The sequence below is a fragment of the Fulmarus glacialis genome, unplaced genomic scaffold (genome assembly GCF_000690835.1).
Source record: "Fulmarus glacialis isolate BGI_N327 unplaced genomic scaffold, ASM69083v1 scaffold46475, whole genome shotgun sequence".
Classification (NCBI taxonomy): Eukaryota; Metazoa; Chordata; class Aves; order Procellariiformes; family Procellariidae; genus Fulmarus; species Fulmarus glacialis.
In genome coordinates, this window is record NW_009214518.1 from 2,648 (window position 1) to 15,385 (window position 12,738).

Genomic DNA, 12,738 nt, shown 5'->3' on the forward strand with positions numbered 1-12,738 from the left:
AATAAGTTTTAAAATTTTTGTATTTTGCTTTCAGTACTGGAGTAGTTGAATGTAAGAGTGGTTACTGTATTTCCACTGTAAGGAACAAAGTGATGGGCTAGGGGAAACCAAATCTGTACTAGCTGATGGCTGGCAGATGGTAATGAGCTTCTTCCTTGGGAGAAAAAAAATTGGTATTGGAAGAGGTCTGCTCTTGTTTAGGAGCTGCTGACTGGCATTCTCAGCAAAGAAATCAGGAGTTGGACCTGTTTCTCTTACTAATAAATGGAGGAGCAGATCCAGGGCTGACAGAGGCCTTTGGTCTTTAAGAGCTCAACTGATCTCAAATTAATTCTCCCTCTTTCTTTTTGATTCATTTATGTCAAAATAGCGTGGATGATCCAAACCTCATACTACTTTTTTTTAACACTCCTATTTGTATTGCCTTACGGGAAAGCTCTAACAATGACAGTGCTGCTAAGTGTTGCAAAAATATCAATACTCATTAAAGCAGTATATAGCTCTGTTGTGAAACTAGAACATCTCATGTTATCAAGTATAAAATACACGAACTTGCCACAAATGCTTCTTAGCTGTCTGCACCTTCTGCAACAGAGAATAATCTGAGATATAATGTCTTAAGCAGACTGTGACTTTAAATTCATGCTTGCCTTTGAAAAGGAAACTCTTGAAAAACAAGCCTTAACTTTCTCCTTAGGTGAAGTATCTGTCATAATATTTTGTCATTTTATTCTTGACAGAAAAAAACAAACTCCTTCCAATTTTGCTAAAAAGTTTAATATGAGAATTGGGGTTTTAATTTTTTAAAAATCTTACGAGTTGCGTTTAATATGAGAATTGGGGGTTTAATTTTTTAAAAATCTTACGAGTTGCACACTTTGCAACATGAGTACTTTGTGGTATGTTTCTTCTAGAACAACAATGAAATTCTGGTGTTATGAACAAGTTAGCTTAACCTGTTTCCCAAATAGTCTGCTTGGTAATGAATGAAACGTATTGTTTATCCTAAGAGCTGCAAAGCAGTGTGCTTGAAGCAATATTTATTCCTGCTTATCCAGCAATATCAATAAGCTACTTAATTTTGATTGCACATAAAGCTGTGGCCACTTTTGATGTGGCTGGAAACCCACTACTGAATAAAACACTACTATTATATAATGAATAGGTATGAGGTGGGATGGGTTTACTCATTGTATCAATCAGACACTTAGCATAGTTTTTATCTTGAGAAGCTTTTTATTATTTCGTAAAGGCTCATTCATGATGCAATTGCACAAAGTTTGTTTGACAGTTGTAGTGATGAGCAAGACAGCTAAAAAGGTCTGTGGGCAAGGCTGAAGATAGTGTCCGCTAATCTGAGAGCGGACTTGATCTGTCTGTAGCGTTTGACTCCAAGGTGAATATAGGGTATGATGCACCATCATCTAATCTTGACACATTTCTTTTTGACATCTCAACAGCTCTCTTCCAGCAAGAGAGCGGTAGCATTTGCCATAGATAGAGCAGTGTTAATTCCACACTTACGGTCTGCCTCTGAGGAGAGCTGAATTCACCTGAATTTCCACTGAGTTCAGTGGCAAGTGGGAGTTGTTGTGCATCCTTAGAAGGTGCAAATCACCTCTCAGAAGCTGTTTCAGGAGGTTATGTATTTTCTGTCAAGCTCCTCCTTTTGTTTTTGCATTAAATTGCCTTTTAAGCTGACTCTTTGGAAAATTTGCACTGATTAACTCATATTGGGTTTAACTAAATTTGTTTAAACAATGCAAATTCATTTGCAGATGTTCTTTTGATGTAAGCCTGCTCCCAATAGAGTTAAGCTAGACGCAAGCCACTTTCACCATGAAAAAGGATTATATACCCAGAAGATTTTCTGATTAATTTCATTAAATTTAAGTTTCTATTTTAGGTTATCTTTATGTAATTTTGCTATATAGACAAAGCCTTGGAACAGAAAATGCTATTTATTTAAAGCAACTGACTTGCTGAAATTATGTTCAGTTTCATGAATGTTTTGTGCAATCACTATATGGAAATTTCTGTCCACTTCTAACCAGTGTCATATAAACTTTTTATTATGGAAATTATGTGGGATATGGTTATTCTCAAAACTTTTATTTAATCAATGAAAGAAAAACACTTGAAAACTTTATCAGTGTTTGTGTCTTTGAGAATCTGTTTCTGATGTCTGTAAAGATACTGCTGCTGCTCTTCACTTCCCTGTATCATCCAGTCTCCGGCTATTTTTTGGCTACTGAGATGCACGATCAAACTGACATTGATAATTCTGCAGTATTTGAATGGCTTAATGTAGCCCAGGTTCTCAAAACTACAGGGTATAAAAAGGAAAAACAAAACAAAAAAAAGCCATGCCTGACAAAAGCAAGTTTCCTAATGTGTGCCTGTTACACCAGGCAGTTGATTTTGTAGACGTGGACAGTTGCTTATTGTAGCAAAGTGCAAGCTAATCCATTGAAATACATGGGAAAATTCCCGTGGGCAGCAATACCACTTGTAAGTTTGGAAATCTTGGCGTATATGTCTTTCTCAGTACCCGCAGACCATGTGCCATTTGTTGGCTTAAAAGGTTCCCTTGTGCTCCAGACCTTTTCTTTGCGCTTTTTGACTCTATTTCAGAGTAAGTCTTTGCTTCCTTGCACTTTAACTGGAAACTAAAGGTTGCAAATTTTCTGTTCACATACTTGCTATCACCTTTACCTGACTTCCTTCCCTGTCCCCAATACTTTTATCATTAAAATAAAAATGTGGCCTCTCTACAACAGATTTGCAGCCAAAGAGAAACAGTGCTGTGAGTAGCTGGATTTGATGTCCTGTGCCGAAGGCACAAATCAGCTCTCAACAAGTATTATTAATTTGTTTAAAGTTTTTTTAAAAAGTGTAACATTTTAAAGATAAATTTTCATATTTTGTAGTGAATTCCAAAAGACAGCAACTGTAATCGTAAGAAACACTTGGTCTTTTTGCCTTTTTTTTTTTTTCTTTTCTGCATTAAAGTATTCCTCTTGTTCCTGCAAGAGTCTGTCTTTCTGTGCCTGTAGAATTATCTAGGGAATTTTTGTCTCCAGCATCTTACTAGCATATTACTTATTTCAACATGTTTGCTAATTTTTCATTGCCTGTGTTTGTCTAGCCTATTTTGTGGGCTCTGTATCACAGTACTTTCACAGAAGCAGCATTTGGCCTGACTGATGTGGCTGAGGGAGGTGTTGGTCCTGGTGCTTTAAACGTTTTCCTCTGCTAGGGCCAGCAGCTACAACCCAGTGAGAAGGTTAACTGGATTAGGATTCATTTCACTCTTCACTTACCTGGGACTCTTTCAAATGTTTGCGTCACTGGAGGCGAGGTCAGGCAAACAGGAAAGTTTAGATCTTTCGTAAGAGCCATCTGAACAGTTCAGACTTTAAACATATCTGAAACCAGGGTTTGATTCTTCCTCAAAGTCTGTTCAAAGCAAACTTGTTCCATGAATGCTTCACTCACGCTAAATGGTATTCTTGGTTTGCCAGTTTATTCGTGTGTACTGAAACCTGGGTCATGGAGTGGCTGCAAAAAAAGAATCCTGTTTTCTGTTTTGATGTATGGCAATTCATGGCAAAGTGAGAAACATCCAGTTATGCCCTATGGTGCACTTTAACGGAAAAAACTGTAGGGGCTGCTGTCATATATTAAATATTTTGGAAAATCAGGCTTTAGTTGTGAACACAAGTCTATGGACACTTTTCTTAGTGAAATAATGTGTCTTTTTTCCACTGTAGCTTAAAGTAGATCCCTGCAGCTTCTCTGCAATCAGCCTTTTCCAGCTCTTTGCCTTTGATCAGCCTGTGTTTATCTCTGTTCGCTCAGAAACCTGTTTACTGGGATTATTTCTTTTCATAGCTTCATCTTGCTTCCCGAAGCGCAGATTAGTAATAAATGCTCTTTACCTCTGCTAGATGCATGCTTCCTCTATATTTTATCTTCCCCTCTTTTAAGTATTTTGCCAAAGCTTAAGATGAAAGTAGTTAATACCAGCAAAAAAGACTGTTGTGACTCTGAACTCGTAATTAACTTGTTAAAAGGAGTTGGTCTGTCACTGTAATGGTGTTCACCGGGAAAAAAGCACATGCTTAATTTATTGAAGCAGAACTACACCTGATGTGCTTGAACTCATGGAAGGAAAGAGAAGCTAATGTGACAGTGCCACTTGGTGCATCGGTAGTCAGCTTTGTCCTTTTCTTGGGGAGCATGCACTGCATTTCTGTGAAGAGTAATTTCACCCAGCTGTTTAGTAGGAAATTGTTAATTCATTTGAATGTGAGAAGGGTACTTTAGTACTTAAAGTATACAATGAGAACATAGAGGTTACAAGGTGGGAAAGCAGAAATGGAAATGACTATCAGGATTGAGTGCAGGCCCTGAAATTTCAGGCAATTATGTATTAATATTTAGTCTGAAATAATATTTGTTTTTAAACTACCCTCTGTCCATCACAAAACACAGGCAATGCCATGTGCCTTGTAACAAGCTGAATAACTTCTCTGTAAACCTTTGGAACTATAATATGGCAGAGAAAATAAGCAGTAGGTGAAGAGCTTTACTAGCCTTTCAGGAGAGTTGAGTATCAAGGGAAAGAAGTACTCAGAAAAATGCCCTTTCTCAATCATGCTTTTCCTGACAATGTGTCCGATGGTAGGAGGTCTGCATTTGTACTCTGTCTATCTCTAGTGGAGTAAGGCTGAAGAAAGGAAAGCGTGGAACAAAAGTAAATACAAATGATGATTATTTTTTGTCTCACATCTCCGAAGCTTTTTTCCATGTCCAGTCTGGGTTCATTTTGCAGTTTTAGGTCATGTATTCCCTTAGTCATGCAATTTAATGCATTTAATCTGTGGGAAGCGTTGTTGATGTCAGAGCAATAAAGAGGCATATTCTCAACGTAAATGTCAGCTCTCTTCTGGAATCTCTTCCCTGAATCCTGTGCTGCCTCTGTTCTGCGGAGCCTTCCCCATCTCGTGGGGACTGGGGAGACGAGCAGTGCTGAGAGGTTACACGCGGTGTGACTCTATCAGTGACAGGCTTAACGTCATGACTCAGCGCTGGAGAAAATCCAGCTAAAAAGGTTGTGGCTCAAAATAGTTCACTGTGATGGAGAAAGCTGTGCAAAATTAATTGAAAATAAAGATGATACTAAGCCCTCAAAACCTGTTAGCCTTGTATCCAAATGTGTGAATTGTTGCACCCAAACCCAGCAGGATTGTGCTGATTCGGAATGGCGCTCAGGGTCTGCGCTCTGTGTTTTGCAGATGATGGAAGTGAGCACAGATTTAATATGTGCTTGATAGAGTGTCATTCTAGACCACAGCTCTTCCCAGCACTGTGCACTATTGCTCCAGCTGTGCCATAGCCTGACCCGACTGGTTTGATCTTTAGAAGAATGGGAGTGATAAACGTTTGAGTTTTTTAAGAATTTTTTTTTTTTTTCAGTTGATTGTCGTGATTTGGAAGTTAAGAGAAAAAATCATGCCAGGGTGTTTTTTTGTTTTATTTTGTCTTCTGGGGATTTTTTTGTTTTGTTTTGGGTTGGTTTTTTTTTTGCTTGTGGCCAAGAATCCTCCTTATTGCTTCTGTAGTGGTTGGCTCTGAGGGCATGGAATGGAAAGAAATTGCTTTTGGTAAGCAAAAATAGAAGAGTGTTCCAGGAGGGTTGCTGCAGAGTGACATGACCTTGTCATGTAAAGAGCATGTGCAAAACAGTGCTTAACTATGTAGAATACTTAGTTCTATGTCAAGAAGTGCCTGCAGCATTATAAAGCAGCCTCCAACCTGGTTACACTCTGTTCTGATTGCAAAGTAGCTTTATTTGGATAACTCTCCTGGAGCTAAAAAGGATTGAGGTCGCGGGAGAGATGAGGTGCTGGTGGGAAAGGGCTGAGACAGGAGGCAATCAAAGTAGGGGGTTGGAAAGTTATTTTTAAAGAAAGGCTTCCGAAGTTGTCATTGGTCTGTGCTGTTACGAGCTTTTTAACAAGACTGTATCTCCTTCATTTCTTAGCACTTCTTTCTCAGAAGGTGGAAATGGGAGTGCTGTGTCCAGTGATGCGGAGTTTCACAGCCCCTGGGCTCCTGACCACAGAAATGTCTCTGAAAATGGTCAGGTATCCCTGGCTGGCTGCAGCAGGAGAGTGAAACCAGGGAGTCCAGGAGAGAGGAAAGGGGTAGAACGGTAAAGTGGGGTAAAGAAAAAAAGAGCTGAAAGTAGATCATTGTGCTGAGGAGAAAGACAAAAAAGGAAGAAAAAACTAGTGTGAGCTCCCGAGGAGTGGGTGGAGGTTGACGCTTTGCTCATCGATGCTCTTCAGCATCAAAGTCGCATGGAAATAGAAATAATCTGCTTTGGCAACGGCATCTGCAGGTAGAGCCTTGGCCTGCAGCACACGGGTTGCTGCAGTCCGCAGCCTCTGCTTGCCTTTGCTGCAGCTGCAGTGACAGACATCTGTGTTCTGACAATGCAATTGTTCATGTAAATTATTTATGGCACATGTGGTATTCTTTCTTTCACCGTGAGGCATTTAAAGCAGGCTGTTTTCTCTCTGTTTAATCCTTCAGAGGAAAGCGTGTAAAATGGAGAGTAAAATACAACGATAGTAAGTATGTCATTTGGAAATCAGCATGAGGGGATAAAATAGGAAATTTGTTTCTTGTGAATGCGCTTTATCTGAGAATACAAGTTCCAGTGTTTTTTCGCTACTGCTTAAAACCTTAGACTCAGTACTAGAAATCGCTTGGTCTGAAACCTCTCTGATTTATCACTGAGGCCGTGCTTTAGGAAATCCTTTAGGGATATGAGATCTGTCCCTGTTCACAAAATACTCATGCAGATGTTTTCATTCCCGTTCATACCTGTAGGTTTGAACTTTTGTCTGGGCGCTGCCTGCTGAAAAATTCTGTCCTAACAAGGCAAAAGTAGCTTTTCTACAGACTCGTGTAGTAAGAGGAGCTTTACTGATGGTGGGGACAGATGTGAAATTACCCTCTTAGCTTCTGCTATGCCACAGGGAACTGCAGGTGTGGAGTTACAGTAGTTAGCTCTTAGGTTGTACATTGTTTCCTGATTAATTATTTTTTAATCCTATATCATCACATTTTATATTATCCCTGGCCATCTCAAAATACTATTATCATATTATCCCATATTATTTTAAACCCATGTATCTCTCAGGAACCTGAGGGGTTTAGCTGCTGTCATTGCCTGCATTGTGGATCCAGTCTGGGTGCTTGGCTTTGATCTTGGTGACGGCAGTGAATGCCACCAAATGCAACCTGATGTTAAATATTTTCATAAGCTTTAATGTTTTGTGTTTGCTGTTCTCAAGTGGGGAAGTCCTTCATTTACTTTCTCAGCAGAAAGAAAGTTTCCCCTTGCTTGAAGGAGTGGCTCTTACACCATCCCCTTTCCCTCCTTAGCCAGGATACTGAAATGGCAGTTGGGTGGTAAGGATGTTTTTTTCACCCAGAAACAGAGCAAGACTCAGCAATTAATTTCTGAGAGGGCCACGAGATGATCACTAGGTATTCTTAGGCAGCCCTTGATCTCAATTTCTTTGGCAACCTGTGCCAGACAGTCTCTGTGGTGTGTTCCCTGTCCTCTGGCAAGCTTGGTTTTGAAATCCTTTGTTCTGCGTGGAGAGTTCTTCTCCATCCCTTGACAAGCAAAGGAGAAGGCTGCCAGCCAGCTGCAAGACTGACACGTACATTTGCAATTTTCATAATTGAGACTTTTGAGCAAAACCTGTAGGAGTAAAAAGATTTGAGAAGCTGTAGTTCTACAAATCTGACCATTGGGAGCCTATTAAAGAGGAGGCTTGGGAGGGAGGAGGGAGTGAGCGCTCCTTGCGTGCTGGGTACTCACAGCTCGCTCCGTGTCATGAAGCTCCGTCTCAGAGGTGCTCAGAAGGGCTGGGTCTTGACAAGCAGCCCCTGATTTTCTCCCCTCTGATAATTACAAGTTCAGTATTTCAGCACAGATACAGGCCTTGAGGTGCCTAAAAGCACATTTTCCTCTAAAACCCACAGGTTTTGAAGACTAAAAATTTGCTTGGGTGAGTAAGTCCTAAGAAGGACCCTAACTGGGGTCGGACCAGGTACACAGAAGTATTTGGTGCAAGATACAGCACAAGCCATTCCCTGTTGTCTAGTGCAGCCAAGCCAGTGCTTCAGTGAGAGCAGTTTGCTACAGAATTGCTCAGCAGCAAATTGCAAGATGTCCCAGAGCAGACATTTGCTCCAAATAGTGTCTCTGAGGTGCCTCACCTTCCAGCCTTACCCCTTGGGTGCTGCTGTTACCCCACACCTTGCTGAGAGCAAAGCGTAAAGTCCTGGAGTGAGAAAACAGATTTTTGCTATCATTTTCATATTTCTGTGTACAGAAAGCGCCTTGGGCGGTGAATATTGGGCCAGTGCCCAGCTTATGGCCGTGTAGTGCCGTGGTCTCCCCTTTCAAATGGAACTACAGCAGAAAAAGTCTGATTAGGCTCAGATCAGCTAGAGCAAAAGCAACTTTTTATGATGACAGCCTGTAATCACCACAGGGCTGCTTATAGTAACTGGCTAATCTGGATTGATCAAGGTGGTGATATTCATCTCCCGGTTCGTTTCAGCATGGTCTTGAACATCAATCCAGCCTCTGCCTGTCACAGTAATTGTCTTTTATCACTCTCGCAGATTGCTTTTCCCTGGAGCAGTCCTGGTATTTTTTCATTACCACAGCTGGGAAACAAGGCTCCGCGACAGGGTGTGGCACCGTCTTCACTGATTTTTGCTTTTTTTTTTTTAATTTAATTCAAAACAAAGGCTTGCTAGTGAATAGTCCTAGCTGAGAACCTGTACAAAACTCATCGCTACGGCATCTGTGGCCTCCCAGCAGCCCACGAAGCGACACGACTGACAGCTCTCACGTGTTGGTCCCAACAGACCCGCGCCTCGTTCCAGCTGCTGGCTCTGTCTGGCTTCCTTATAATAGTTGCATTATAACAGCGTGCTCCAGAACAATACAAACGCCTATTTTCTCCAGTGCTTAGAGTTCTGATTTGCTCCATGATTTTAAATTTATTCTTCGGTTAAAAAAAAAAAAAAAAAGAGGAGCAAAGTAACCAGCAGCAGTCTTGCTAAGGAGCTTCCTCCTGCCTCGTTCTTGGTCTGAAATCCTGGGAACTGCGCGAGTGTTTGCTCTCCTTCTCTCTGGGGTTTCCTGGCCTTGTACCCCCATTAATATTCCTTTCGACACCTGCCGTGTGCATTTCATCAGCTTTTGGAGATCACCAGGGAATGTGTGTGTAGGACAATGGACAAAGGTAAAAGGATGAAATCCTGGTAAGGGTTTCATGTCGGTGTATCTTTATAAATTCTTTTGGGGAGTTTAGTATCAGCTAACGGACCAGCTGAACTATGGGTCATCATGTATGTTCTTAAACATTTCAGGTTCAGCAAAAGGGCTGACCTCAGGGGACCCTCTTGTCTCCCTACTAAAAAAGAAGCAAAAGCAAAATAACTATTTCTTCCAAAGTCATCGATACCATGAAGCAAATACATAACTGTATTTGGGGGAACGTGTATCTGTAATGTCTCACTCGGCAGCCTCGGCTGCAGGTGCCTGGGCTGGTGGTGGATTTGGGTTCTCACACGCTGATTTTAAGCGTGGCCCTAATCACTGGGGGTAACACGGATAACACAGCACCTTTGTAGCTACACAGGTCATTGTATTCCAGAAGTACGTCAGACCAGCCTACGCAATTGTGACAAGCACAGCATAAATTTGTGCATTTTGCACTGTCTAGTTGCTATATGCTCGTCCCTTGTAATTCCTGCTAAATAGTCACAATTCCATGGCTGCCAGGTTGTGTCAAGAACCAAAGCTGGGAAATCCTGCTGCTTTCATATACGTAAAGCTAATTTTTGAGTTGGAGGCAAATGCAATTCGTATTGCTTCAGCCACCCTTGGCATACGTTCCCGAGCCTAGAGATGCAACGTGACTCGCTAGGGATCACTGGAGCGCTTGGAAAACCAGCCAGAGGAGGTCCCAGCAGGCTGAGCGCTCACAGAAATGAGTGCCTTGGAAGAGGAATACGTATTGTTTCCATGCAAGTTTTATACCAATGCAGTACATGAGAAAAAGCACAAACCACCTGCGCATCCCTCTGCCCATGGGCATGCTTTGAAATAAGACTAGAAGGACGTTGAACGCATTTAGAAATGTGAAGCCGTTACTCCTCCCATATGGTTTATTGAGGATCTGAGTTTTCAAAGCATGAGTAGCAGTGAGGCCTGTTATTCTTTCCGACATGCAAAAGGCACAAGAAAGTCATCAATGTGATTCTGTGCAAAGTGTCTCTAAGAAAACACACAGCGAGGAAATGACAGAAAAAAGCCCCCGATGAAAGAGAAAGCCAAAGTGCCTTCAGGAAAGTGCTGAAAAGTTCTGAAAATGGTCATAATTTTTCAGAGTCCAGATATGCTCAGTCGGTGAAAGATGCTTTGCAAATCCGTGAAGGAAAACTCAAGAGACAGAGCCAAAAGGCTTAAAACAATAATCTTCTTCATATGCCAAAATTCAGGATGGAAGTCAAAATGATTTATCTGGGGAAAAAAGTGCCGCAGTTAAAGACGGACATTAAATTCTTTAAAAATGCCCACCAAAACCAGACGTAGAAAGTGGATACACTCTAAGAGCAGCTCAATAAAAAAGATTCCTTTTAATGAAAATAATTTAAAAAATGGATTCTTGAAGAACACAAATCCACCTTGACTGTGACCAGCTACTGCACTCAGCTCCCGGGAAAGCCTCCGAGCACGACAACACAACGCCTTCTAGAAAAAGAAAGTCCCCGCTACTGCGTGTGTGAAATGTGGCCAGTGAACAATTTGGAAACACAAACGTACAGGACCAAGTATCCGAGTCCCATTAGTTAACTTGGGTGTCGGGAAACTTCCCGGGGTTCCCGTCTCTCCCACTGGAGCCGGCCGGTGCCGGAGGCGGCGTCGCTTCCCGGTGGGCACAGCTGAGCCCGTGAACCCCTGAGCCTCTCGCTGGAGTTGAATACTTAAACCTAAAAAAGGCATTTACAAGTTGAGGCATTTTTTTGTTGTTGTTGTCTTATTTCCTTGCAGTGTATGTTTCTACTTCTAGACTATGGAATGTTACATTAAACAATATAATTATTCATTACCTTGCTTCAATTTCATTACAGTTACTGAGGCTTCATCATATTTTCACACAGCACAGAGACACCAAACTAAACACCAAGCAGCCAGCACTAGATGTATTTTTTCTTTAAGTACCAATAAGCAAAATATCCCATTCCCCCCAGAGATCCCATCAGGAAGGAGGCTCCGAAGAAGGAGGGAGGTTTCCGCTTGACCAGCCTGAAGGCATTGGGTACCACTGCGGAGAGGAGCGTGGTATGTATATCTCCCAAAACTTTCCTGAAGGCGAAGCGTTTTTGTATCCTGTCGAAGAAGGACTGTAGGTTAGGTCTGCTGCCATCTTCCCAGTATTTCTTAGAGAGTCCCAGAAACTTGAGGCGGTGCAGGGTAGCTCCTAACAAGACATCGGCCAAAGTAAAGACGCATCCGCAGAGCCAAAGTTCACACTTCTGCCCTGAAGAGAGAAGTGACAGAGCAGGTAGGGTGAGAAGAAACCCTTGGGTGGGCACCTAAAGGCTTTCTAAAAAGAAGGCAGGAGCATTTGCATTAGACCTGGGGTGTTTTTTCTCAGCTCTCCGGTACCCCAAGAGTTCAGACCCCATCTACCAGGCTACATGATGGAGGGTACGTGGGGCCACAAAGCTGGGAATACGAGATGATGATTTATAGCCCACGTGAAGATACAAATCGCTGTCTGCAAAATGGCTCTGTTGCCTCTCTCCCAAATCAAGAGCAGCAGGAGACGGCATCCTCCCATACCCAGGAGGTCCCTGGAAAAGGGCCGTTGGCCCCCCTTGAAGGAAGATGCGGTGCAGTGACCCCTTCTGCTGTGTTAGTGCTCGGGGAGAGCAGCAGCGTTTGTCCTTGGCTGTACCGGGAGCTGCTTCAGGAGTGTCAGGTTAACTTGTCCTATTTTAGGGATGTAAGAAATCCGCAGGAATCAAAACCATTTGCTGGCCCGGCCTAGCTGCTCTCCCTATGTGCTGTTGGGGAGGTCCTGCCTCTGTCCCCTAAAACTGACACCAAAACTAGCAGCACATCCGTGCCCAGAGCCAAGTTTTTGGGGGAGGCAGAGCTCGGTGCGAATGCTGGGCGTGAGGAGAGGCACCAAAGCATTGACGGCCCCTGGTAAGGGGTGACCCTGGAAATAACCTCACCAGAGAGATGTCCAGGAATAAACCAAGCTGCTGTTAGGCTGGAAGAAGCGGGGTCAGGCCACGATAGTGTTAAACACTCCCCCGATGCCATTTCAATGCTAAGGAGAGGGCTGGGATGGAGCTAAGGCAGAGGAAGGGAGGTGCAGGTGAGGAAGAACAGCAGAAGGGGCACAAAACCTGGCCCCGTCCAGCCTGAGCCCCTGGCTTTGCACCAAATCCTTAATTTTGGGGCTTTTCCATTGTCCTGTGGCTGTTATATCTGCGAGGGAGAGAGCGGCACCTTTATTGCACCCCTGTGCAGGCACTGGTGCTGCCAGCAGGGCCAGGCCAGGGCAATTACTGGTAATTAGCAGCCCTCATTTGTAGCCTCTTGGCAGCCTGCCT

At 42.8% G+C, this 12,738-nt stretch overlaps 1 protein-coding gene across 1 annotated transcript; it reads right to left on the reverse strand.

The window, feature by feature from the left end:
• Window positions 1–10,257: 10,257 nt before the first annotated feature.
• LOC104077370 (ganglioside-induced differentiation-associated protein 1-like 1) lies at window positions 10,258–11,946 on the reverse strand. Its single transcript, XM_009578576.1, has 2 exons — window positions 11,826–11,946; window positions 10,258–11,651 (listed from the first exon to the last, which is right to left on the reverse strand). The coding sequence occupies exons 1-2, from the start codon at window positions 11,944–11,946 to the stop codon at window positions 11,308–11,310; spliced, it is 465 nt and encodes a 154-aa protein (XP_009576871.1). The 3' UTR covers window positions 10,258–11,307.
• Window positions 11,947–12,738: the final 792 nt, after the last annotated feature.